At 44.9% G+C, this 23,367-nt stretch overlaps 1 protein-coding gene across 1 annotated transcript in view; it reads left to right on the top strand.

The window, feature by feature from the left end:
• Positions 1-12,131, top strand: part of NKAIN4 (sodium/potassium transporting ATPase interacting 4) — a 146,519-nt gene extending 134,388 nt beyond the window's left edge. Inside the window, exons 6-7 of the mRNA XM_054980545.1 lie at positions 7,189-7,273; positions 11,355-12,131. Coding sequence (XP_054836520.1) covers positions 7,189-7,273; positions 11,355-11,364 — 95 coding nt within the window. The 3' untranslated portion in view covers positions 11,365-12,131. The remainder of the gene's footprint in view (positions 1-7,188; positions 7,274-11,354) is intronic.
• The last annotated feature ends 11,236 nt before the right edge of the window (positions 12,132-23,367 follow it).

Raw genomic sequence — 23,367 nt, 5'->3', positions numbered from 1 at the left:
GCGGGAGATACACTTTCATGGGACTAGGCTGCTAATTTTCCTAAGCTGGTTTCCACAGATCTGTTGTGCTAGCGGTGGCGCTTTCCTTTGTTGCAAGGGGCCGTCCCTGGATGCCAGGACCTCTTGTATCTGAGGAAGGCTCTCTTTGCAGAAGGAAAACTGCGCTGTCAATGGAATGAATCAGCTGGATTCAGTTCTTTGTCCTTATGCAAATAGCAGGTGATAGAAATGGACAGGTTTGGAATCTTGCAGTGAGATGATAACTTGTCCCGATCTGGGATTGTCTTGTCCCATTTGGGGATTATTTGGTAGAACTGGGGAGAGGGAGAGGAGATCGAAGGCTGGTGTGGCCTTTTTGGTGGCAGCTCCTTATCTAAATCTGGCGTCAAAAAAAGTCTGAGATGACTGTTCGCATGTTCACCTGGAAGTCACCCGGAGTGAACTCCTCAAGAGATGTTTACGGACTTCTGATTTTGCCCTGGAAGAGATTGACAGATGTGTTTCTTGCCAATGCAGCAGGCAAATCTTGTTGCTGCAAGATGCACCTGATATGGAAAACAACTTCTCCCAGGCTGTGAGTTGCAAGTAGACATGGGCACAAACAGAAAAAAAACCGAACATGGTGTTCGTTGTTCATTGCCACCCATGAACAACGAACACTGACAAACATGATCCTGTCATGAACATGTTCATTGTTTGTTGTTCGTGGGTGCCAGCAGGCTCTCCTCCAGCCATCAAAATCCCTACTGCACCACTCCCAGAAACCCTACCTGAGCAGGCAGCAGGAAATGTACCAATAATAAATAATAGCTTGGGTCCAGAGCTTGGCAGCAGCCTTGGAACCTGAAGGGGTAGATCCCTACTGTACCACACACAAAGAAAATTCAAGCTCCAGTGCACTCACCCTGTCTCTCTAACAGCAGCTGTCTCTCCCTGAAAGCCAGAGCTGGGAGCCCCCCTCCCCGCAAGTCTTTTCCTCTTGTAACAAATTTGGAGCTCCAGTCCACACTTGAAAGGAAGACCTGCCTATCAAGCTAAATTGGGCTTAGATCGGGGTTTCCAGGGCAACAGCAGGAGTTCAGACAGAGTTCAGGCAGTCCTTGTCTCCGGTAGCCAAGGGAATTGATTGTAGGTGCCAGATTGTCTGGCTTGACGAACAGCAACAAACGAGGCTTGCAACAACTACCTGTTCGTTTAGAGTGGGGCCTCATGAACAGCTTGTTCGCAAACAGCTGATTGGGCTGTTCGTGGGTTTTTTTCAGTTCGTAATGCTGTTCGTGCCCATCTCTAGTTGCAAGGCGTAAACCACCAAAGCACGTGTGCCAGTAAACATTAATCCCCCAGTGGAGCAAATAATACTTCCCGGGGCTGCTCCAGGTTGGAAAAATAACACCAGGGGAAGGTTGGAACCTCTTCTCCCCATGCCACTGTCCCAATCCAAATTGGCTTCCTGTGCTGCTTGGAAAATTATCCTTTACTTTTAAGAAAACATGCTTAGGATGGTGTTAGAAGTGCCTGACGTTGTCCAAATGATACGCTAAAATAGTATAAGTTGACTCAATAAGTATTGGCATCCATTAACATTGTATTAAATCCAGTTGCTAAATGAGGCCTTGTGTGTGTGTGTGTGCATGCGCGCGTGTGTGTTTTACAGGAGGTGCCTTATGGAGCTGGGGAAAAGGGATAGCTTATGCCAGCCATCACTCTTTGGAGCTGTCAAAAAGCTGTGTTCCTCACAGTGGTTTTATTGATCGACATTGCACCGAATATGGCCTTTAAATTTACAACATCTTAAGATCTATCATAATGAACATTTGCACTGCCTTTCCTCCATCAAGACTCTGTTCTGTAAGCAAGGAAAGAGCCGGGGGGGGGGGGCAGAACTCCATTATTTTGCAAATTACCAAACATACTGGCCAGAGAGGGCAACTTATTTCTATGCCAGAGGCGTAATATCTGATGCTGCTGCAGGGACAAATGCCAAGGGCTTGGAAGTTGCCTGGGAGGGAGGGATGGAATTGGACTTGCAGAGTGAAGTGCCATATATTATAACTTTGGGAAATGACCTGTTAGGGTTTTCAGCATGCTGATGCATTTCAGTTGATCCATCATTCCTTTTTTGTATTGATTAAGTTGAACCCTATTTGCATATTGCCAAAGCCTCATTACAAATTACCTTACTTTGCAATAGCAAAGGAAGTATATGATAGCTTCCAGCAAAAGCTCTCACCCACTGTTATGAGGAAAGCCCATTATGAAAGTCCCCTCCCCCTCCCCACCATTGCCCATTGCAGTAACACATCAGATGCAAACCAATTTTGAAAATAAACCAGTTACGCTTGGACTCATTAGGACACTCATTCCTCAGCTCAGGGTGGCATCCACAGATGGGGTGGTCCCATTTTTTTCCTACGGAATAACTCTGTGTGGTGGGATAGAACAAGATAAAGTGTCGGCCCAAGGTCACCCAATGAGCTTCACGTGAATGCATAGGATCATAGAGTTGGAAGGGAACTCCGGGGTCATTTAGTGCAATCCTCTACACAATGCAGGAAATTCTAAACTACCTCCTTCACACACACACATACCCAGTGACCCCCTGCTCCATGCCCAGATGGCCAAAAAGATGGCTCCATGCCCAGGTGGATCCCTCCAGGATCCTTGGACGAACTGGCCTGGAGAAAATTGCTTCCTGGCCCCAAAGACTAGAGCCCTGCAGGACTTGTTATAGTTCCGCCAGGCCTGTAAGACGGAGATGTTCCACCGGGTCTATGACAGTGGTTGAGGTCTAGGCAGGCAACTTGGTCAGCCTAAGTACTGAGGCAGATCACTGGCCTGTCAAGTTCACTCTTGACTGCCCTGACCGGCAGTGGCTCTCCAGGGTCTAGACAGAAGTCTTTCCCATCATACACGATTCTTTCAACTGGAGATGCCGGGGATTGAACTGGGGACCTTCTGCATGCCAAGCAGATGCTCTGCCACTGAACCAAGGGTTGGTGGTGGAGAGAGCCCTCAAGTAAGAGCTGACTTATGGAGACCCCTGGTGGGGTTTTCATGGCAAGAGACTAACAGAGGTGGTTTGCCATTGCCTGCCTCTGCAACCCTGGTCTTCATTGGAGGTCTCCCATCCAATTACTAACCAAGGATGATCCTGCTTAGATTTTGAGGTCTGACGAGATCAGGCTCTCCTGGGCTATCCAGGTCAGGGCAAACCAAGGGTTACCTGTAGTCATATTTCCCAGTCAGCCTTGTTCTCTAACCACTGTTCCACACTGGGATAGGCCCATGATTCTGATATACCTCTATAGTCCTTGTTGGGAGAGATAAACAAAGAATCATACCAGATTATCTTAAAACACATTGGGTCAGATTCTAAGTATATTTATTTATTTACTTTTAGTTATTTATGTTACTTATAGTCCACCTTTCTCACTGAGAGTCTCTCTACACAAGACATCTTACATGGGAACGCTCAAGTGTAGGGAGATGCAATGTAGAGGAAGCATAGTTTAAAAAGACAGAGTGAAGACTCTGTCAGTTTCACCTCTCTACAGGAGGGTAGTTTAAAAAGACAGAGCTGGCAGAAATCGCTCCTCAGAGGGTTTGTTAATTTCATCTTCTCTTCCAGGAAGGCTCTGTCAATTTCACCTCCTCTTCCCAGAGCTGAAGATGAAATTAACAAACTCTCTGAGAAGTAATTTCCACAGGCTCTGTCTTTTTAAACTACCCTTCCAGGCTAGTATTGTGTCTCCCTACCCTTGTGTGTCCCCCTGTAAGATGCCTTGTGTAGCGAGACTCTGAGATTGAAGGTGGATTATGCAGTCAGTCAGTTTCAAGTACATTTCAATAAACAATGCAATATGGTATATAAATGTAAATTTGTAAGGATTTAAAACCAGCAGAAGTCCAATACAGAGTGGAAGAAATGCTAACACAGAGCTTATTAAACCAAACAAGCTAGAGGTTCTAAAACCAGCCAACAATCACTGTAAAACTCCACTAGAAACTCCGCCATCCCAGGACCCAACATAATATTCTGAAAGGGTGACGGGATTAAAGTTTTTAAAAAGAAATCCTGACATATTAGCGTTGTATCATAGGGGTTGTTCTAGGCCACTTAGTCCTACCTCTCATTCGGCACAGGAAACCTAAATCTTTCCACCATTTCTTAGAAGAGCATCAGCAAAGGAGAGGCCTCCTCTTTGCTGAATTTGGAGGAACCCTCGGTGAGAGGCTGTGATAAAATTCATAAAAATCAGATACAATTCATTAAAAAAATGGATACATTTAAAATCTGATGCACAAGGTGGCAACAGGCCTCTACTGGACTAATGGCTGGAAGAAGTAGGAGAAAAATTTTCTTCCCCCTCCCTGAATTTTGCCTTTGAGGGAATACAGGCTTTTGTTTTTGTTTAATGTATGCAAGTATATTTGGAATAAATGACTTTGAAATAGGGAAGAGATTGGGTTCCATCTGGGAGATGTGTGTGTGTGTGTGTGTGAAATTGTTTATTTCTCAGGAGGAAGTTCATTATGTATTGAATGAAAAAAAAAGATGTAATTGCAGGGAGGGTGATTTATCTACAGATTCATTGCGCCTAATTTCAATCCTCCTTTCTCACCTCCCAGCTCCTCCCTTCTTCCTGGATGCCAAGCCCCAAATGCCGTCCTCAATAATTAACATCGACAAACATCAATATTTCACACTCCCAGCAGTAAAGCTTTGCAGTGACCCGAACAAATTGGAGCTGCCTTTTAATTTTCTCTTCCATTTGTGGGCTTCTTTTAAAATGTTCCTTTGATATGAAGCAGGAAATAATTAGAGATGCAGAAGCCCGTTTGTCAAACCTCTTAAGGTGGGTTTGGAGGAAGGCAGGGCGTTAGAAAGGAGAAGGGAGCCTGTGGGACTCCCTCTTGTTAGAGTTGAAGGGGGAAAAAATCAAGTTCCAATGCGCAGCTAATGGCTTTTCACGCTGCCACCCCTATCAGTCAAGTGTGAAGCCTTCCGCCCATGGAAGAAGTTCAAAAGGACCAACAGAGGAAGGCTCTTTAGGCAGGGGGAGTCTTCATGCTTGATTGGGGAGAGTGGTAAAAGCCTGTTCCATTTAGCCCCAGTTAATTATGGGAGTTTCCATGCGACAACGAGGCTCTCATTGCTGTGGAACATCCACATAATATGTAACAAACAAGGAGGGTCTTGAGTAGAATTAACAAGGAAAGATTTACAAGACCGTCTAACAAAATCACCGCTTCAAAAGTATTTTATCATATCAATTACCATTCAATTAATTGTAGTTTCTATTTAAATACGTATATTATTTTATACAGTCCTCTGCTCATAGACCCATAAAGTGCTGGTGCCATGCAAAGATGTAAACATTGTCCACAACCAATACTATTCACTACAACTCCACAACAGCCTTCTCTTGGAGCAGCACCTGGCGTTATGTTATTGGTGAACTGAATGGAAGTCTATAAATATTGAAAATCATGCTGGACTATCTTCCATCTTTGAAAAAGACTCTGGAAAGGGGACCCCAACCGGTCATCCCGTCAGATGGCGGTTTCCATCTGCATGCTACTGGACCTATCTTGAATCCACAACCCTATGACCAACAAACTATATTGTGGAGTTGTACTGAACAGTATTGGTTGTGGACACTGTTTATATCTTTGCATTGCACTGGCACTTTATGGGTCTATGAGAAGAAGACTGTATAAAATAATATATGTATTTAAAGAGAAACTACAGTTAATTGAATGGCAATTGATATGATAAATACTTTGGAAGTGGTGATTTTGTTAGACCGTCTTGTAATCTTTCCTTGTGGAACATCCACATGGCAGATTTCCCCCCTACTGTTTCTGTGCCCCAGTGCCCCATGGCTGCCATTTCTCTCCGGCACCACCAGTCAGGATCCCATTCCTCCTGTGGGGGTGGGAGATCCCCCCGCTTTCACTCTCTGCCCCCCCCGCCTCCACTTACCTGGCCAGCAGGGGAGGAAGGCATGGGTAGGGGCGTCCCAGGCGCACTCCCAGGGTGACGTGATGACATCATTAACGTCATCATGCCACCCTGAGAGCACTCCCACGCTTTACTGCGGGCCAACTTGGGTCCTAAACGGGCCGAGTTGGACCCATTTGAGGCCCAAATTGGCTCGCTGTGAAGTGCGCATGCACGTCTGCACAGTGACGTCACCCCACAGCCATGGGACCGTGCGTGGAAGGAGGAGGAAAGAGCCAGGTCTCCCCCACTCCCGCTGGGAGGGCAAGGGGACCTGGCGACCCTAACCACCGGAAGGTTTTTGCCCCCACCCCCATCAGTAAACTATAGCAACATATCTGGCAGAGAGAGAGGACAATTGGTGGCCACGAGGAACAGTACAGGGAAAGCGGCAGCAACGTGAACAGAACTGGGGACAATCCACCCTTTTTCTTCTGCACGACATCCATATGGCTTTGACTGCAAACTTTCTGAAAAAGTTGTACCACAGCTGGGGGAAAGGCAGAAGGTTAATAAATACACCAAGATGTTGTGTGGTGACTCTAAGCCAGGGATCCCCAACATGATGCCGATGGGCACCACGGCACCTGCCAAGGGTTTTTGGAAAGTAGGTTAGGCCAGGGTGGGCTATTGCGGATCAGGATTTCTGAGCAGCCATTGAAGATCCCATTGGCTGTGCAGATTAAAATAGCTGCCACCGCAGTGTTGGTTTTATTCTTTCTCACTTACCTTCTCTAGTATATCTCTCTCTTTCCCCCTGCACTTCGGCTTCCTATGAGTACGTGCCTCCACCTCCTGCAGTGGCCATTTGGTGCTTGGCTCCTCCTCCTGCAGCAGTCATTTTGTGGTTGAGCCCACCACCCTATATCCGAAAGTCTAGGGTGCCCTCAGGCTCAAAAAGGTTGGGGGCCACTGCTCTGAGCCCACTGCTTTTTCAGACCCAAGCTGAACCCAAACACCCTTGTGGAAGTGAGCCGTGGTTGCATCCACTTTGTTTCACTGGGAGGAAGTTAAAGGACGATCGCGTGCTCAAACGTGGCTGATGAGCCCCTTTTCTCCTCGCCATCACTTCCCTTTGCATGGTCTCGTGCCCCGCTTCCCCTTTTTTGCCATCTTCACCATCCCTTTGTTTTCATTTAATTGCTCCATCGTTATTGCTTGAGTTTTGATTTTCTTTCTTTCAGTTGATTTCATTGGTGGATTTGATCCATTCCCTCTCTACCATGTCAATGAAAAGCCCTCCAACCTTTTGTTCAAGCAGACATACCTGTAAGTATGGCTCAGCAGCATCCAGGTGGCCTTACTGGGGACTCCAGGGCTGGAGATCGCAATGTCCGAGAATGGGAACGTGGAAATGTCAGCGGTCTTCCTGAAACACTTTTTGGCATACTCTGACCTTCTTCAGTTGCTTTGTCTGAGGAAGACATATTCACTTGGAATGTTGCTTTAGGCATAATTTTTGTGGCAACTGGCCTTGATGGCCATGGTGTAATTCAGAGCAGCACTGGGCATTATGAGGCTAAGGACAGAGTGGAAAGCTGCCAGTGTTTCATGTCTGCTGTTCTCCAAAGCCAAAATTTTGTTTGCTTAAGATCAAGATGGGTAGCCGCTGGGCTTTTTTTCTGGGAAAAGAGGTGGTGGAACTCAGTGGGTTGCCCTCAGAGAAAATGGTCACATGGCTGGTGGCCCCGCCCCCTGATCTCCAGACGGAGGGGAGTTTAGATTGCAATCTAAACTCCCCTCTGTCTGGAGATCAGGGGGCGGGGCCACCAGCCATGTGACCATTTTCAAGAGGTTCTGGAACTCCATTCCACCGCGTTCCAGCTGAAAAAAAGCCCTGGGTAGCCGTGTTTGTCTATAGCAGTGGAAAAGAACAAGAGTCCAGCAGCACCTATAAGACTAACAAATACCCTACCACAAATTGTGTTAGTTTTATAGGTGCTACTGGAGTCTTGCTCTTTTTTACGGCTACAGACGGATTAAAACGGCTACCCATCTTGATCTTTCTCCAGTAGCACCTATAGGACTAACACAATTTGTGGGAGAGTATAAGCTTTCTTGAGTCACACAACTCACGTCTTCAGATGGTATCTGTAACTCACGAAAGCTCATACCCGACCACAAATTTTGTTAGTCTCATAGGTGCTACTGGACTCTTTCTCTTTTGTTGGCTTAAGATCATGACACATAAATAGTAAAATAGGATAGTAAAATAAAACAATAAAAAGTGTTTTACTTAGTGATCACCAGGGCTTTTTTTCAGCAGGAACTTGGTGGAAAGGAGTTCCGGCACCTCTTGAAAATACTTGGCAATAGTGCTTGAAAATAATATTTCAAAGAATCCCGTGTTTTTCTTCCTCATTTCCCTCTTGAGAGTTCCACCACCTCTTTTCCCAGAAAAAAAAATCCTGATGATCATCATTAGTAATTAATGTATAAAATGCTTACAAGCTTTAGTCCAACTATGTGCATGGCATTAGCCGTATGGAAAGATCAGGTCCAGACCTGCATTTTAAATAATGCCCAGAAACTTGCTGGCAGCCAGAAGAGTTATGTTTCACACCAGCCCTGCGTTCCTGCCGCTCAGCTGCTGCAGCTGTGCTCTGAACTCGCTGCATGGACCCCTCCGCTCTTCAGCCTGCTAGTGTTCTAATTGCATTCCTGTTGTATTCTGGAGATCACGTGGCCAATGCAAGAGGGAACTTGTAGGATGAGTTAATTTGGCATAGCTCGTCGCTTTCATGAGCAGTGAGGGATTTAACTTAGGCAGAAAGGGCTGAGAAGAAAGGAAATTTATGCCACTGTGCCTAATGCTCACTTCCCCCACTGAATTTTAACTGCTCCCTCTTCTTTTAAGCCACATTTCTTAGTTCTGCAAAGAAGGGCCCACTCTTGGCGGCCGCTGGAGAGCTGCCATTTAATTAGCTTCTGGAACAGAAGGCTAGGCTCATGGACACTAAGCGGCAATAGACCCAGAAAGCACCTGCCAGGAAAGGACCCTGCCCGAGGGATGATTGCAGCCTGCTGGTGTGCTTAAAAATTAGATGGGGTGAGAGAGGGGGCAGAAAGTGGGAGCTTGCAACTGTTTGGGGATGCATGGCTAGAACTGGTTGCTCGTTTGGAGACGGAGAAAAAAGGAAGACTTTTGAAGGAAACAGTCAAATCTCGTTTCTGACATGGAAGCTCTGCACTCTGCAGTAGCAATTGTTTCATCCCAGGGTCCCGGGTTTGTGGGGCAAGATCTGTAATTTTCTTTGATGGCGGGGAAAGGCATTCTACAGCATTGGGATGCAGGGATTCTCTGTTGTGCCAACAATGCCTTTAAAAGCATAAGTCTAGTTCCTAGACTTGCCATTCTGATAATCTTTTTGTGTGGTGGTGGAAGAATGTACACACTCATACCCCCCCGCCATATATAACGTGTGAGATGGGTGCCCTCTGTTCAGAGGCCCACACGTGGGACTTTATTTCCCTGAGGAAAAGGAGGACATAATGTGAGCATAGATCCACCTGGAGCTCCCAACTTATGTGCACATTGCACTGCATGCACCATGGAAAGAAAAAGCCCACCCCTGATCCCTCATCACACAAAGAGGTGCCCCAGCCTGGGTGAAATATAAATCAGCTCTAGAAATACAGGTCAGTGGCAAATGACCAAATCTCTCTCTCCCCCCGTGGCACTGCCTGGTGCCCAGAAGCAAAGCATGTCAAGGTCCTTGGCCTACCACCTTCCATCCTTTAGTAAAAATGGCCTTTTGGCTACAATAGCTGCTAACCGAAACCTTGGGCACTCCTCAGATTTCAGAGACGGGAACCTGCATCCAGGCTGTACCACTCCGAACTACAGAGGCGGGGTCCCCCCTAACTGAGTACTCCACTGTACAATAAAATTCCACACACATAGAAAGCTAGCAGTCAGGGATCAGATTGCCAGTCTAACTTTCTCCCTGGCATTCTACATTTCTTGGTGCAGGGTGTTTTTTTTTTTAATAAATGAGCTTTTAGTCATGCAAGCCCACACCAGGTATAATCCATGTTCACCACCTAACTGAAAACTCGCCATCGCTCACTGCACACCCATGTAGTGTAAACATTATGACAACAGATCCTCCACGTTCAGAGGCAGTAAAGCTAGGAGACAATGGCAGGGGAAGGCCTCAACATCTATGCCCTCCAGAGTAACTGGTTAGCCACTGTGTGAGAGGGGATGGTAGACTAGATGGACCACTGGACTGATCCAGTGGGGCTCTTCTTATGTTCTGATGAGAGATTGCAGGTTGAGGAGAGTGACTACAGCTTTGTGCTGTAGGAATCCTCACTCCTCTAGGATTGCCAGCTCCAGGTTGGGAAATTACAGGAAATTTGGGGAGTGGAGCCTGGGGAGAGGAAGGGAGGGTTTAGGGAGGGGAGGTATCTCAGCAGGGTTTAAGGCCACCTTTCAAGGCAGCCATTTTCTCCAGGGGAACTGATCTCTGTACACTGTAACTGTAATTCTGGGAAATCTCCAGGCGCCACTTGGAGATGGGCATTTCTACCCCTCCAAGAGAATTGTCACTTGTAAGACTTCTGTTCTGCCAGCATGAAGGAGCACAAATTTTGTGGCTACAGCTGAAACTTTCCCCAAGTAGCGTGAGGTCAATACCTACCTGCTAAAAGAAGGTGATTTGGGAGGGGGGGTCCAGAATTTAATTCCTTCTCTACTGTCACCTCATTTGGATGGATGGGGTAAGAGATTAAATATTGATTTTCTGTTCATGAGGTTTCTGCAAGGAGGGAATTATGCAAAGCCTCGGCAGTGGTTTGATTTACAGTCCCAGAAGGTGGGTGGAAGTAGAAGCAGGGACGGGAAAGCACTTGCGTGTTTTCCAAAAAGGCGTCCCACAGATCTAAACACTAAAAGTGCAATTGCAGAGCAACAAACATTCCGTGTATATAAATGTCATATCTTGAGGTTATGTCAGATAGCAGCATCACCCTCCGATGTGACCAAGACATTAGATAGGTTAGTGCTGTTATGTCCCAGCTGCAGATGGGAGCCCTCAGGTTGATAGCAGCTTACCTTAGGCTACCTGTAGATTTCATAGCAAAGGTGAGGTTTGAATGTATGAGGTCACGGCTGCCACCCTTAGCTACTACATACAAAGATAATACTAGCCTATGTCGCAAGGCTATTGCCAAGATTAACAAGACAGTATATGGGAAGTGCTTTGAAGACTCCATGGCTCTGTATGAACAATAAATGTTACTTATTAATAAACTCTTACAGGGGTTGGATTAAAGATATCCAAGCTGTCACCTTAGGGTGTGTGCTCTCACACAGCTTCTTTGCCCTCCTTCTCCTTTTTCACAGGCCGGCATAAGTAAGAAGGATGAAGAGGCTGGCTGGGCAGAAATCATATGCCTGTGTAAAGAGCTGCAGGACCTCTTTGCACGCCAATGGTTTCAGATGTATAGCAGCGGCCACAGAACAGCTACGGGAAACGCGCTGCACTTAAAAGGACACAAACAGAACTGAACTTTACAAGCAGCCGCCGGGGCCGAAATATTGGTTTTAATGGCGAGCTTCCCTTTCTGACGCCATGTGAACGGCCCGGCTCATTAATGACCTGCAGTTTTTGCTATGAGTGAATTAAATGGAAAGCGTATCTCAACCCTCCACTCTCCCAACTCCATTGAGAACCAGAGGAAGAAAACATTTGGAAAAAATCTCCATTTGATTCTACCAGCTCTTTCCTGGAAACCACCTGTAAAAGCAACTGACATGGGCTCTGGTGATTCTAGGGCATATATATATTTTGTTTTTAAGTGGACAAAAATACCCTCACCGTGCAGTTTCTTGGTGCAGAAAAGGGACTGGTTATGCTTCGAGTTCCTTGGTTATTTTCTCTAGGTATCATAGGAATATTAGAACCCTGTTCTCAACTCCCACCCACTTCTCGTCTCACCCTTTAATCCCTCCCGCCAATGTCTTTCCCAGGAAATCTGTAACTGAGTGGACACTTCCTCGGATTTCAGGCACTTAAGATGTAACGGACAACTAATTCATCTCATTCCATTCAGAAGGAAATGTGTTTTAATGTCACCTGACAAAACAAACTGGATAAACTTAATAAAGCAAATTAGATAAGTCTGGGAACCCATGGGAGAAATTAAGATGATACACAATAGAAGTGACTAGACTCAACAGTGTTGCATGAAACCCGTTCTGGACGAAGAGCTGTCTTCTACCAAGTCACCTTCTGCGGCCATGTAAACACCTCTTCAGTTCCATTCCTTGAAATCTTAGAGAGGCTAGGCATGGAATCTAAGACATTTTGCAAACTCTCCCTATGGCCGTCCCCAGTTCCAAACACATCAGCACAAATGTTAGAGAACTGTTACCTTCTGCACTTTGCATTGCCGCAAATCTCCAAGGGCAGGGAAAAGGTGCGTTTGATGGTGCAGGCTATGTCCTGCAGACCATGAGCCTTTAAGTGGCTGGTAGTCTCGTATGTTATTAAAGTCTTCACCCATGCCACCCACCTATGGGAGCCCTGGGAGAGAGAGGTGGTCTCTTCATCCAGCAGAAGAGGATAGAGTGGGCAACCCTTGAAGCTGTGATAAAAAAGTTTTCCGTACCACTTCTGGTAAGGTCTATAGCAGAGGTGGCCACCAGAAAGCCTACCAGCTTGATCTAGCCCCTCCAGTTTTTTTCCTCTGAGCTTTGGGGACCCAACCGCATTCTAAAGAGCTGGTTTATGGTTTTACTTGTAAAAAAAATAATCACATACTTTCCCCATTTTTAATAAAAGCCTCCCCCACTGCCACTTCCTCCTTTTCCCTGAAGTGCTTCCATCACTACTATTCCTTCCTTACAATTCACATCCAGCCAGCTTTATTCCATTTTTTACAGTCCTGTCCCAACTGATCACAATTCCCTGGAGTTGCTGCAGCCACTACCAGGTTGCCTTTCGTGTCACATGTTACATTTGGCTACCAACAGTTAGTGATTCTGCACACGTTGGATAATGCATGTCCAATCCTCTTTATAGATCATTTGGAACGGATTTTTTTGTGTGTGGAACAAAAATCCACCTCGAACGATTGATCAACTGCATTGAAAGTGCATTATCCAAAGTGTGCGGAATCAGCCAAGTGATTGGAGCTAGCTGAACATTAGCTTTCCTCTTTCCCACTGGCCTGGTCTGAATGCTGGGCCTCTTGTGAATTTTGCATGTAACACCACACCCGAGAATCCCATATCACTGGATGATATTGACATTATTATAAAAGTTGACCCTTGGGGAGGTCAATGCATGCAGCAGCATAAACTTCCACCCTCTGGACCATTGTCCGAAGACATGACTGTGGCCGTTGAGAATACAAAAGTATCTAAAAAAAATTACTCAAGTTTTCAGCATAATATTCCGCACCCTCCTGTTTTTTTGCCCTAACCTGGATAGCCCAGGCAAGCCCAGTCTCATCAGATCTCAGAAGCTAAGCAGGGTTAGCCTTGGTTAGTAATTGGATGGGAGACCTCCAACGAAGACCAGGGCCACTATGCAGAGGCAGGCAATGGCACAACACCTCTGTTAGACAGTCTTTTGCCTTGAAAACCCCAGCAGGGGTTGCTGTCAAGTTACTTGTGGCTTGACGGCACTTTCTACGACCACCTACTTTTCTATCCGATGTCGTGTTATGATTCTCTGGCCATCGTGTGCCTTTTCTGTAAGAAACATCTGCATCGTTCATATCACAGAGACTTTCTTAACGACTCCTCCTGCCCAAGAAAAGATTTTATTTCAATTTTGCGATTGGGATGTTGGCCAATCGACTGGTCAAATACCCTATTAAGTCAAGAGCCCTCGTGTAGCAGTCATCTAATGGCCACGGTAGTAAAAAAAAAAGGCTCTTGCTCCCCAGCCTCACAGAAGTGCAAACCATGCACACGCTCCCACCAGCACCTTGCCAGTCTGAACGGAGAGCTTCGGTCTTTTCCTTCCCCAAATTAAGCTCCGTGGCCTGGCTTCTCCTGTGGATCACGTAACTACATGTAGGGCCCTCAAGCTGAATGCAAAGCAAAGGCACATAGGCCAATCCAGAAATACCACTGAGCAAGGACTCTACCTTGGAAACTTTTAGAAGACTTTTTTTTTTGTAATTAGCATGATTCTCTGTTCTTTGTTATTGTTCTAATAAATTAATGCTTTAAATACACAGCTATTCTTTGACCTTTCAACCAGTTGATTGTCAGCTGCTCTTTCCTGCTAGCCCCAAATGACCAATACAGTGATATGCTGGGCCCTGCATGATGGAAGGCCTCGCTACTGCAGGGAGGGCGAGAGCAGACAATCGACTGTTTTCAAATGTGTGTGTGCGTTTGTAAAATAGAGCTGAATGAGCCCCTCTGGAGTTGATTTTACACAGCGTATGAACCTCAGGCTTCCAAGGAATGTTCCTGAAACAGAAGAGCTGTGCACAGACATAGAAGCCAGCCTTGCTGCTTTGAACTGAAAAGGGGGAAAGTATGCAGAATTAACATTGTAGCGTACAGCTGCGGAAGACAAGAAAGCCACAACATTAAAAGGTACAGGTGAGGACAGTGAGCTGTTCACCATCTCTAGTGACGCCACAGGCAATAGCCAATAGATGCTGGTGATCACACAATCACATTCCAGCAGTCATGGATTCAGGAGCTAGTGACAGAACTGCCCTTCCCAGGGTACAACATGCAGTCCATCCAGACTTGGGACGTGGGGACTAGTGAGAAGGAGGCTGAAAGAGACACTCAAATCCTTAGAGGTGGTCTAGAAGCTGTTTAAAACCACACTAATTGGAGCCCAGATAAAATACATTCCTCGGGTTAGGAAAGGTACTGTCAGTCCCTGGCAGTTAGACCCCCAAGTTCTCCACAGTTAACACACAGGTGTTCCAGTTGAAGTAACTTTATTAGAGATCCATTCAGTTCAAGGTGCTCAGACAGTGGAAATTGGCAGAAGTGACGTATGTGGGGCTAGCAATGTTAGTTATAGGGAATCTTCCCGCCTTGGGAAAGAGGACTGTTAATAGGGTGTGTGTGTGTGGAGTGAGACATTGTTTTAGAGTAGACAGTGAGAAAGATGAACTTATCTTTGGTTCTCAAGAAGGATACATTTCGAGCCAGTTTCAGCTGGGAGTCAAGGACACTGCAAAATAACCCACTGGCATTGCAGCAATAAAGAACTTCCCATACTCTCAGAGACCAGAGGAAGACCTCGTATACATTCTTGGCAGATATGCAGGAGGTATATAAGACAGGTACTGCCAAGTCTAAAAGAATGCCTGTATGATTAACAACCCAAGTCAAGGAAGGCATAAAAGGTAAAAATATTTCTCTTAAAAAGTAGAAGGTCTGCTCCAACAAAGTGAACAGAAGGCAGCACAGGATCTGGTTAAAAAAAATGTAAGTTAATAAATTACACAAGCAAAAAGAGAACTTGAGGAACAGATTGCTAAAAGCATCAAAGCAAGCAATAAGCATTTCTTGAAATATACCCAGAGCAGGAAATCAGCCAGAGACAGTTGGGCTTTTTAATGACCAGGAATAAAAAGATTGCTAACGGCATATGGGGAGATGACACAGAAGTCAAAAGAATTCTTTGCACAGGTGTTCACTGAGGAAAGTAGGGGGGGGGGGCATGTACTCAGGCCAAAAGCAATTCTTTCAGGAAGGAAATCAGGATAACGGAGTCAAATTGAGATGACAAGAGATGAAGTTCTAGACCCGTTGGGGAAATTAAAAACCCGGGAGCCTCCAGATCCTGATGGTATATACCTGAGAGTTCTTTGGTCAACTATCTCAAATTTGTGTTTCCCACTAACCAGTGTATCAGCCCTTGTACCAGAGGACTGGAGAGCAGCAAATGTTACACCAAGCCAGGGTATCACAAGCCAGTTAGCCCAACATATCTCCCAGGCAAATTAATAGATTCTGTGCTCAAAGATAGAATTACTTAGCACCAGGGCTTTTTTTCAGGGGGAACGTGGTGGAACGGAGTTCCGGAACCTCTTGAAAATGGTCACATGGCTGGTGGCCCCGCCCCCTGATCTCTAGACAGAGGGGAGTTTAGATGGCCCTCCGCGCCATGTGGCGCGGAGGGCCATCTAAACTCCCCTCTGTCTGGAGATCAGGGGGCGGGGGCCACCAGCCATGTGACCATTTTCTCCAAGGGCAACCCACTGAGTTCCACCACCTCTTTTCCCGGAAAAAAAGCCCTGCTTAGAACACAGAGTAACAAAGTCTACTGAAGAAGAATCAACATGTCTTCTGCAAAAAGAAATTCTCCCTCACCAATCCCTTTCTTTGGAGTTCTTTGAGAAAATAAATACGAAAATAACAGTGATCAAGTAGACATTGTATACTTGGCCTTTCAAAAAGCTTTTGACAGGGTTCCTTATCAAAGACTCCTAAGCAAACTTAGCAGCCATGGGACAAAAGGACAGGTCCTTTTATGGATGAAAAAGTGGTTAATAGGCAGGAAACAGAACAGGAATAAATTGGACAGTTTTCCCGATGGAGAGAATTAAGCAACGGAGTCCCAAAGGGATCAGTACTGCCACGGCTGCTATCTAATTTGGTCATAAATAATGTGGGAATGTAGGATGAGCAGCGCAGTGACCAAGTTACCAGGTGACACAATTATTGAGGATGGTGAAAATCAAGGCTGACTTTGAAGAGCTCCCAGAGAATCTCCACAAATTGGGCGAGTGGGCAACATGTTGCAAATGAATTTCGGTGTTGGTAAATGTAAGGTGCTGCACACTTGAAGAAAAAAATCCAAATATTATGTACACATTAATGGGGTCTGAACTTGCTGAGAGGGAAAGAGACCTCATAGTGGGGTCATAGTGGGCAGTTCAATGAAAATCTCCACCTAGAGTGCTGCAGCAGTGAAAAAGGCAAACTCTACGCTGGGGATCATAAGGAAAGAGGTTGAAAATAAAACAGGCAATATTATCTTGCCCCTATCCAGAACTAAGGTGCAGTCTTAACTGGAACACTGTGCAGTTCTGGACACCGGCCGTTTCCAGACGGCTTACCTGCCTCCGGAACGTCGTGCCATCTTGCGGGGAAAACGCGAAATATCGCATTTTCTCGTGCAAGTTTTGCGCAACGTTGCGTTTCCGCGTTTTCCCCACAAGATGGCGCGACGTTCCGGAGGCAGGTAAGCCGTCTGGAAATGGCCCTTATCTCAAAAAGGATACTGCAGAGATGCAAGTAGTACAGAAGAGGGCATGATGGCTTATGGGTTGGAACACCTCTATGAAAAAAGGCTGAAGAGTCTGGGACTTTCCAGTTTAGAGAAGAGATGATTAGAGGTGGGGCTGATGGAGATTTCCAAAATTATGCTATGGGAAGAAAGAGGGGACAGAACACCTTTTATCCCTTTCCCAAAATGCTGGAATTGTAGGGCATCCAATGACCTTGATGGAGACTAGATTCAAGACAGATGAAAGGAAATGCTCTTTTCATTGGGTAAAGAAGTAAGAGTCCAGTAGCACCTATAAAACTAACAAAATTTGTGTTAGGGTTGGAGCTTATGTCACAGCTCACTTCTTCAGATACCTGGAGATGTCTCTGGCTGATGGTATCTGAAGAAGTCTTATAGGTGCTACTGGATTTTTGCTCTTTTCCACCGCTACACACAGATTAACATGGCTAACCACCTTGATCTTTACCCAACGAGTAATTAAATGGTGGCATTCACTACCAGAGAATACGGAGATGGAAGCAGGAATAGACTATTTTAAAAATTGGATTAGACATCCATGGAGAATAGAGGTCTATCAGTAGCTACTAGCAATAGTGACTAAAGGAAACCTCCACATTCAGAGGCAGTCAACCTCTGAATTGCAACGCCAGGAGACATCAAGGGAAAGGTCTTGGCCTCTATGCCCTCTTGGTCCTCCAGTTTAACAAGTTTGGCCAATAGACGAGACAAGTTGTGGAATAGATGGACCACTGGCCTGAACCAGTGGGGCTCTTTAAGTTCAGTGGGTGCAACACAGATTTGCACTGGGAGGGGGAGCAGCAAACAAAAGCTGCCCATGATGCATGCAGGAAGGGACCTTGCAGAACCAGAATGCAGGATCCAACCTGCACTTGTTTCCCACACCAGCAGCACCAAGGGCTTATAGCTGATCCAGGAAGTAACAGATCATCCGCATAAACAATGTAGTTCCTGTGCAGGCCCATTGTGAGATAGGATCCTGATAGCAGAGTGGAAACCATTGAACAGAGAGACATACGATGAACAACGTCTTCAAAAGTGATTAGCAATGCTCTTTTGGAAGGGGAAAGAAAGGAGGAGTCTACAAGGCCCAGAAGTTCTCTCATGAAACTTCGAAAATTAAAAATCATTAAAAGCTGCATTTTGAAAATTGCTTTTTTTTTTGTACTTCCTAGAAGGGTGGCAGAGACTGCCACTACAGCCCCCAAAGGCTAAGGCTACCAAGGGATTGGTAGCCTTAGTAGGCATACCTAGCACATAACACCATTTAACGGTTTAAAACAATCTAATGAGAGACCAACCAAGGCATACCACAAAGTGCTCTGAAACAAGAGGAATGAATATTTCCTCCCCCAGCAACACTCCAGCATACCACAGACTTGGTTTTACCCTCTTGAGTAGAGATGGGCACGAACCAAAATAGGAACCAAAGTTCGTGATGAACCAGGTCGGTTCGCAAACCAAAGTTCATCAGAGCCCATTCCTGTTGAACCGCCATGAACTTTAGGCTGGTTCATTTTTTGGGTCGTCACTGCAGACTGCCTGGCACTGATAAATCAATTTCCTAGGCAACAGGGGATGGACTTCCTGCAGACCTTCTGTTGACCCGGAAGAGGCCTTATGCTGACCTGGAAGTGACAATTTGCTGACCTGGATGTGACATTTTCATGAACCAAATGAACCAGTTCACGAACCAGGGCAGGTTTGTGAAAGTTCGTGGTTCGTGAAATGCAATAAACCACGAACCTCATGGTTTGTTTTTTTCTGGTTCATGCCCATCTCTACTCCTCAGCAATATTAAAGGTAGGAAGAATCATTTTCTTCCTCTGCGCAACTCTAGTAAAAGGAAATTGAAAGAAAGAAGAGGCTGCGGCTCATTGGAAAAGCCTCTGTTTTGTAGGTCCCAGGTTTAATCCCTGCCATCTTGTTAAAAGGACCAGGGCAGCTGGAGATGTGAAAGACCTCCTCCTGAGACCCTATAGAGCCACTGCTAGTCAGAATAGACAATACTGAACTTGGTGGACATGGTCTGACTCAGTATAAGGCAGCTTCATAAAAGGAGGCAGCGGCTGCTGTTTCTTGGACAATCCCACCACCAACAGCACAGCGTTGGGGACTCCCTTTCAGCCCTAGCGGTGAGCTACAGCATTGCATATTTATCACTAGTGGTTAAGAAAAGTGGCCAAATACACATTTAGGGTATGTGGTGGTGCAGGGGAAATGAAGGAAAGGCTTCTGGACTCAGGAGTACAATTCTGCCCATTTTTGGCTTCATTGGAGGGGATTATTTTGATTGCCAGCCAAGTCACACAAGTGGAGTTCCATGTTGGCACAGTAGCCCTTGCGCCCATCCTAACCACTTCTGCTGGACTGGTGGGACAGAGGAGGAGTCCTAGAATTGTGATGTCAGGTGCCTTGCTGGGGAGCCTTCAAAACATATATAAGTAAAGGGTTTTTAAACACATTAAATCCTTCCCTTGAGACTGACACAATTCACAGCTTCAGCACAAGAAGCTGCCACGTAAGCCTGGGCCTATATATTGAGGAGGAAGCCAGATGCTGCTAGAAATTCACAGTGTTCCATACCCCACTTGCTTTATCCTCCCTAAGGATAATTTTTTGCAAAGTTTGCATGGAGGATATCCCACCTCTGTCCTTCTGTTATGGAAAACATTGGCCTTATTACTAGGTTAAGGCTGCCCTCTACTGGAAAAGAGGAAGGCTGCTGTCATTAAAGAGTTTTTTAAAAAGTGCACTAGGAAAATGGTCCACCCTGACCTGGGTAACCTAGGTTCGACTGATCTCATTACCTCTTGGAAGCAAATGCAGGGCTGGCCCTGGTTAGCACGTGGATGGAAGACCACCAAGGAAGGCAAGCAATGGCAAACCACCTATGCTGATCCTTTGCTTTGAAAACCCTATGGGGTTTGCCACAAGTTGGCTACAACTTGACGGCATCTTACATGCACACAAAAAAATGCCTGCCATTTGGTCATAAGAGGCCTTCCATTGCTAAGTAGCCAGGAAGTACATTGCATCACTATTTATTCTGTATACAGAGACACAGTGCACATCCATGCATGTTCCTTCCGGGTAGGGTTCTTGAGGAGGCAACAGATTAAAACATGCATTAAAGAGACAGGCTGTCTATACCTCATCAAGAATGTGCAGGTATTACAATTCCCCCTATATAAGAGCTCTTCCTGGGCAGAGAGAAAAAAAAATGTTTAACTGTAATTGGGTTTCTTTAAGTGGTCACCTGTGTAATTATACAGAGGCCCCAAAGAAAATCAAAGTGTTCTACAAAGGTCTTTTTTTCCACGTTAAATTGTTCTATGAGTGTATTTTGCTGGGTATATACATAAATGGAGGCTATACAATAAATATGTCCTTCTGTCTTTTTTTTTAAACACACACGAATGCTTATACAAATCTGCTGCTTGATGAACCTATGGATAAGAACTGGCAATTGAAGTTCAATATTATACAAATCTTTCAAGAATTTACTACAGACGCACCCCAAAAGGTAAAATAAATTTTTATTCTAGAAGCGTTCAAGTCAAAAAGGTAATTTTTTAAAGACCAAGCTACTAAATAAGCTAGACACAATGTTACTTGGTTAGGGTTTGGATCAGGCAAAGAACTAAATGGGTTTTTTTGTAAAAAAATTGTGGTGTTTCACAGCTGAATAATCTTCTTGAAATTACCATTAGCCATAAAGGGGTAGGGGATAGGGAGAGAAAATTGGCTAATCTGTCGCTTCTGCAGTGGGTGTCGCAGCAGCCATAAAAACCATGCATGAAGGGAGAAAAGAGTCCTAAAATAAAGTTTCTGGAGGTCCTCACGCAGCCAGTCCCCATTTGGAACCTTCTCGGGTCAAGGTTTCCTCAGGAAGAAGCAGCTGCCCCCTTTGGAACAAACAATGTTGGTTAGTTTCAGGTGGTAGCTATGTTGGTCTACAGTAAAGGAGCAAGATTCTCCTTTACTGTAGAGAAAAGAGCAAAAAGTAGCATCTTAAAGACCAGCAGGGATTTCCACAGTATAAGCTTTTGAGAATCAAAGTTCTCGTCAGATGCAAGCATTTTGTGACTGACAGAAGGAGCTCTGATTCTCAAAGGTTTATATACTGGAAATCCTGTTGGCCTTTAAGGTGCTACTGGACTCAAACATTAGTTAACTACTCCAAGGTGCATTAGGAATGCATTTTTTTAAAATAAAACTTAGTAAAGTTTCCATCTCATGTGAATGATAGTCAGCTGTTCTACACACTTGCAATTTCAAGAGTCTTAGAACAGGGCAATTGTCCCAGAGTAATCCAATACGAGCATAGAATGCTCTCTTAACAGCTAACAGAGACAAGTTAGTCTGAGATTCTCCAGTGTTTTGCTTCTGGCAGCTAGACACACAAAGGACTGTGCGAATTGGTCCTGGGTTGTAGTGCAAATCTAGCCATTAAAAGCTGCATGTCATGCTTTCAGTACAAATCTGAACATATAATATACCATGATGCACAGATCACCATACCGGTCTCTCATGGAAACTTTTGTGAGATATCTAGTGGGGAACACCAGAGTGCTGGCCAGAGCTACCAAACATGCTGGGCATATTAAAAGATATATATGGAGGCCTAGGATTTGAAGTTGGAGAGCCCACAGGAAGGTGGAACACCTTACTTCAAATTGACTGAAGGGGCACCTCCCACTCTCACCTCCAATGAAATTTGTTTTTATCAGCCGGCTCAAGGTTGACTCAGCCTTCCATCCTTCCAAGGTCGGTAAAATGACTACCCAGTTTCCTGGGGGTAAAGTGTAGATGACTGGGGAGGGCAATGGCAAACCACCCCCTAACAAAAAAGTCTGCCAAGAAAACGTCGTGATGCGACATCCCCCCCATGGGTCAGTAATGACTCAGCGCCTTTACCTATATAAAAGTAGCTCCCTAATTTGTACAATTTTAACGTTTTCTGGATCCCCTGTTTTCCAGTGACTCACCCCATTCCTGCCAGCTAGCATTCTGGAACGAGAGGAAGACAACTCTGAATAGGTACACATAATAATAGGTGCAATGGTTTCTCTGAATTCCCAGTTTTCATTTAAAAGAAATTAAGTCTCTGGCCCCTTACCTTGCAGAAATATAAGGCAAAAGGCCTCTCTCTGCAATTGAAGGGACGAGATGGTTTTTTAAAAAAATGAAAGCTAGGGATTCAGTGAACCTGCTGCACCTATTATAACAATGAGTGATTCCGCACACGCTGGATAATGCACTTCCAGTCCTCTTTATAGATCATTTGGAACAGATTTTTTTGTGTGCGGAACAAAAAATCCACCTCAAACGATTGATAAAGTGCATTGAAAGTGCATTATCCAACGTGTGCGGAATCAACCATTGATAGATTGATTTTTTAAAAAAAAATCAAAAACAAAATCAGGAGGAATGAAACTGGAGGCTTTTTTGCTGGGACTAATGGACAAACAGAAAGCACTCATGGAGCTTTTTTCTGGTATATGATAACGGTAGCAAAACTATTATATGCTCAAAAATGGAAGATTTTGACATTACCTACAATAAAGGAATGGTTGGTGAAGATGATGGAGCTCGCAGAGATGGCCAAACTTACTTTTTTTGGTTAGGGAAAAGATACCTAAATTCATTGTTTCTGGAAATTCTGTTTCTTGCAAAAAGTCTATGAAAAAAAATGAGCTGATGATTTGTGCTTTTGAAGGTTGAGGGGGGAAAAGAAAATTAGAGGGAAAGGAAATGTATTTTGCTTAGTGCAATCTTAGAGTGTACAACATGTAAAAGTATATGTATCTGTCACAGAGAAAATCAGAGGTTGTTCCTTTATAATTGTGCTTTTTCTTTCTCTTTTATGTTCTTTTGTGTGTGTTTTTCTTTTTTTATCTTGTTCTAAAACCTTTAATAAAATTCATGGAAAAAAATAGTAGGAGGGAAAGGAAGGTGGGGAAGTAGGTTCGACCATGACAAACACCCAATCATCAAAAAGTGGGTTGGACAAAAAAAAAAACCCAAATATTATGCATAAAGAAAAAAACTGAGTCAAACCTGACTTCCAAAAAAAAGATTGAGGTAAAAGTGGTCTCAGAAGACCATAAA

The sequence above is a fragment of the Eublepharis macularius genome, chromosome 5, assembly GCF_028583425.1.
Source record: "Eublepharis macularius isolate TG4126 chromosome 5, MPM_Emac_v1.0, whole genome shotgun sequence".
NCBI lineage: Eukaryota > Metazoa > Chordata > Lepidosauria > Squamata > Eublepharidae > Eublepharis > Eublepharis macularius.
The sequence above is the reverse complement of the archived record's forward strand: the minus strand, read 5'-3'. Positions and strand labels throughout refer to the sequence as shown.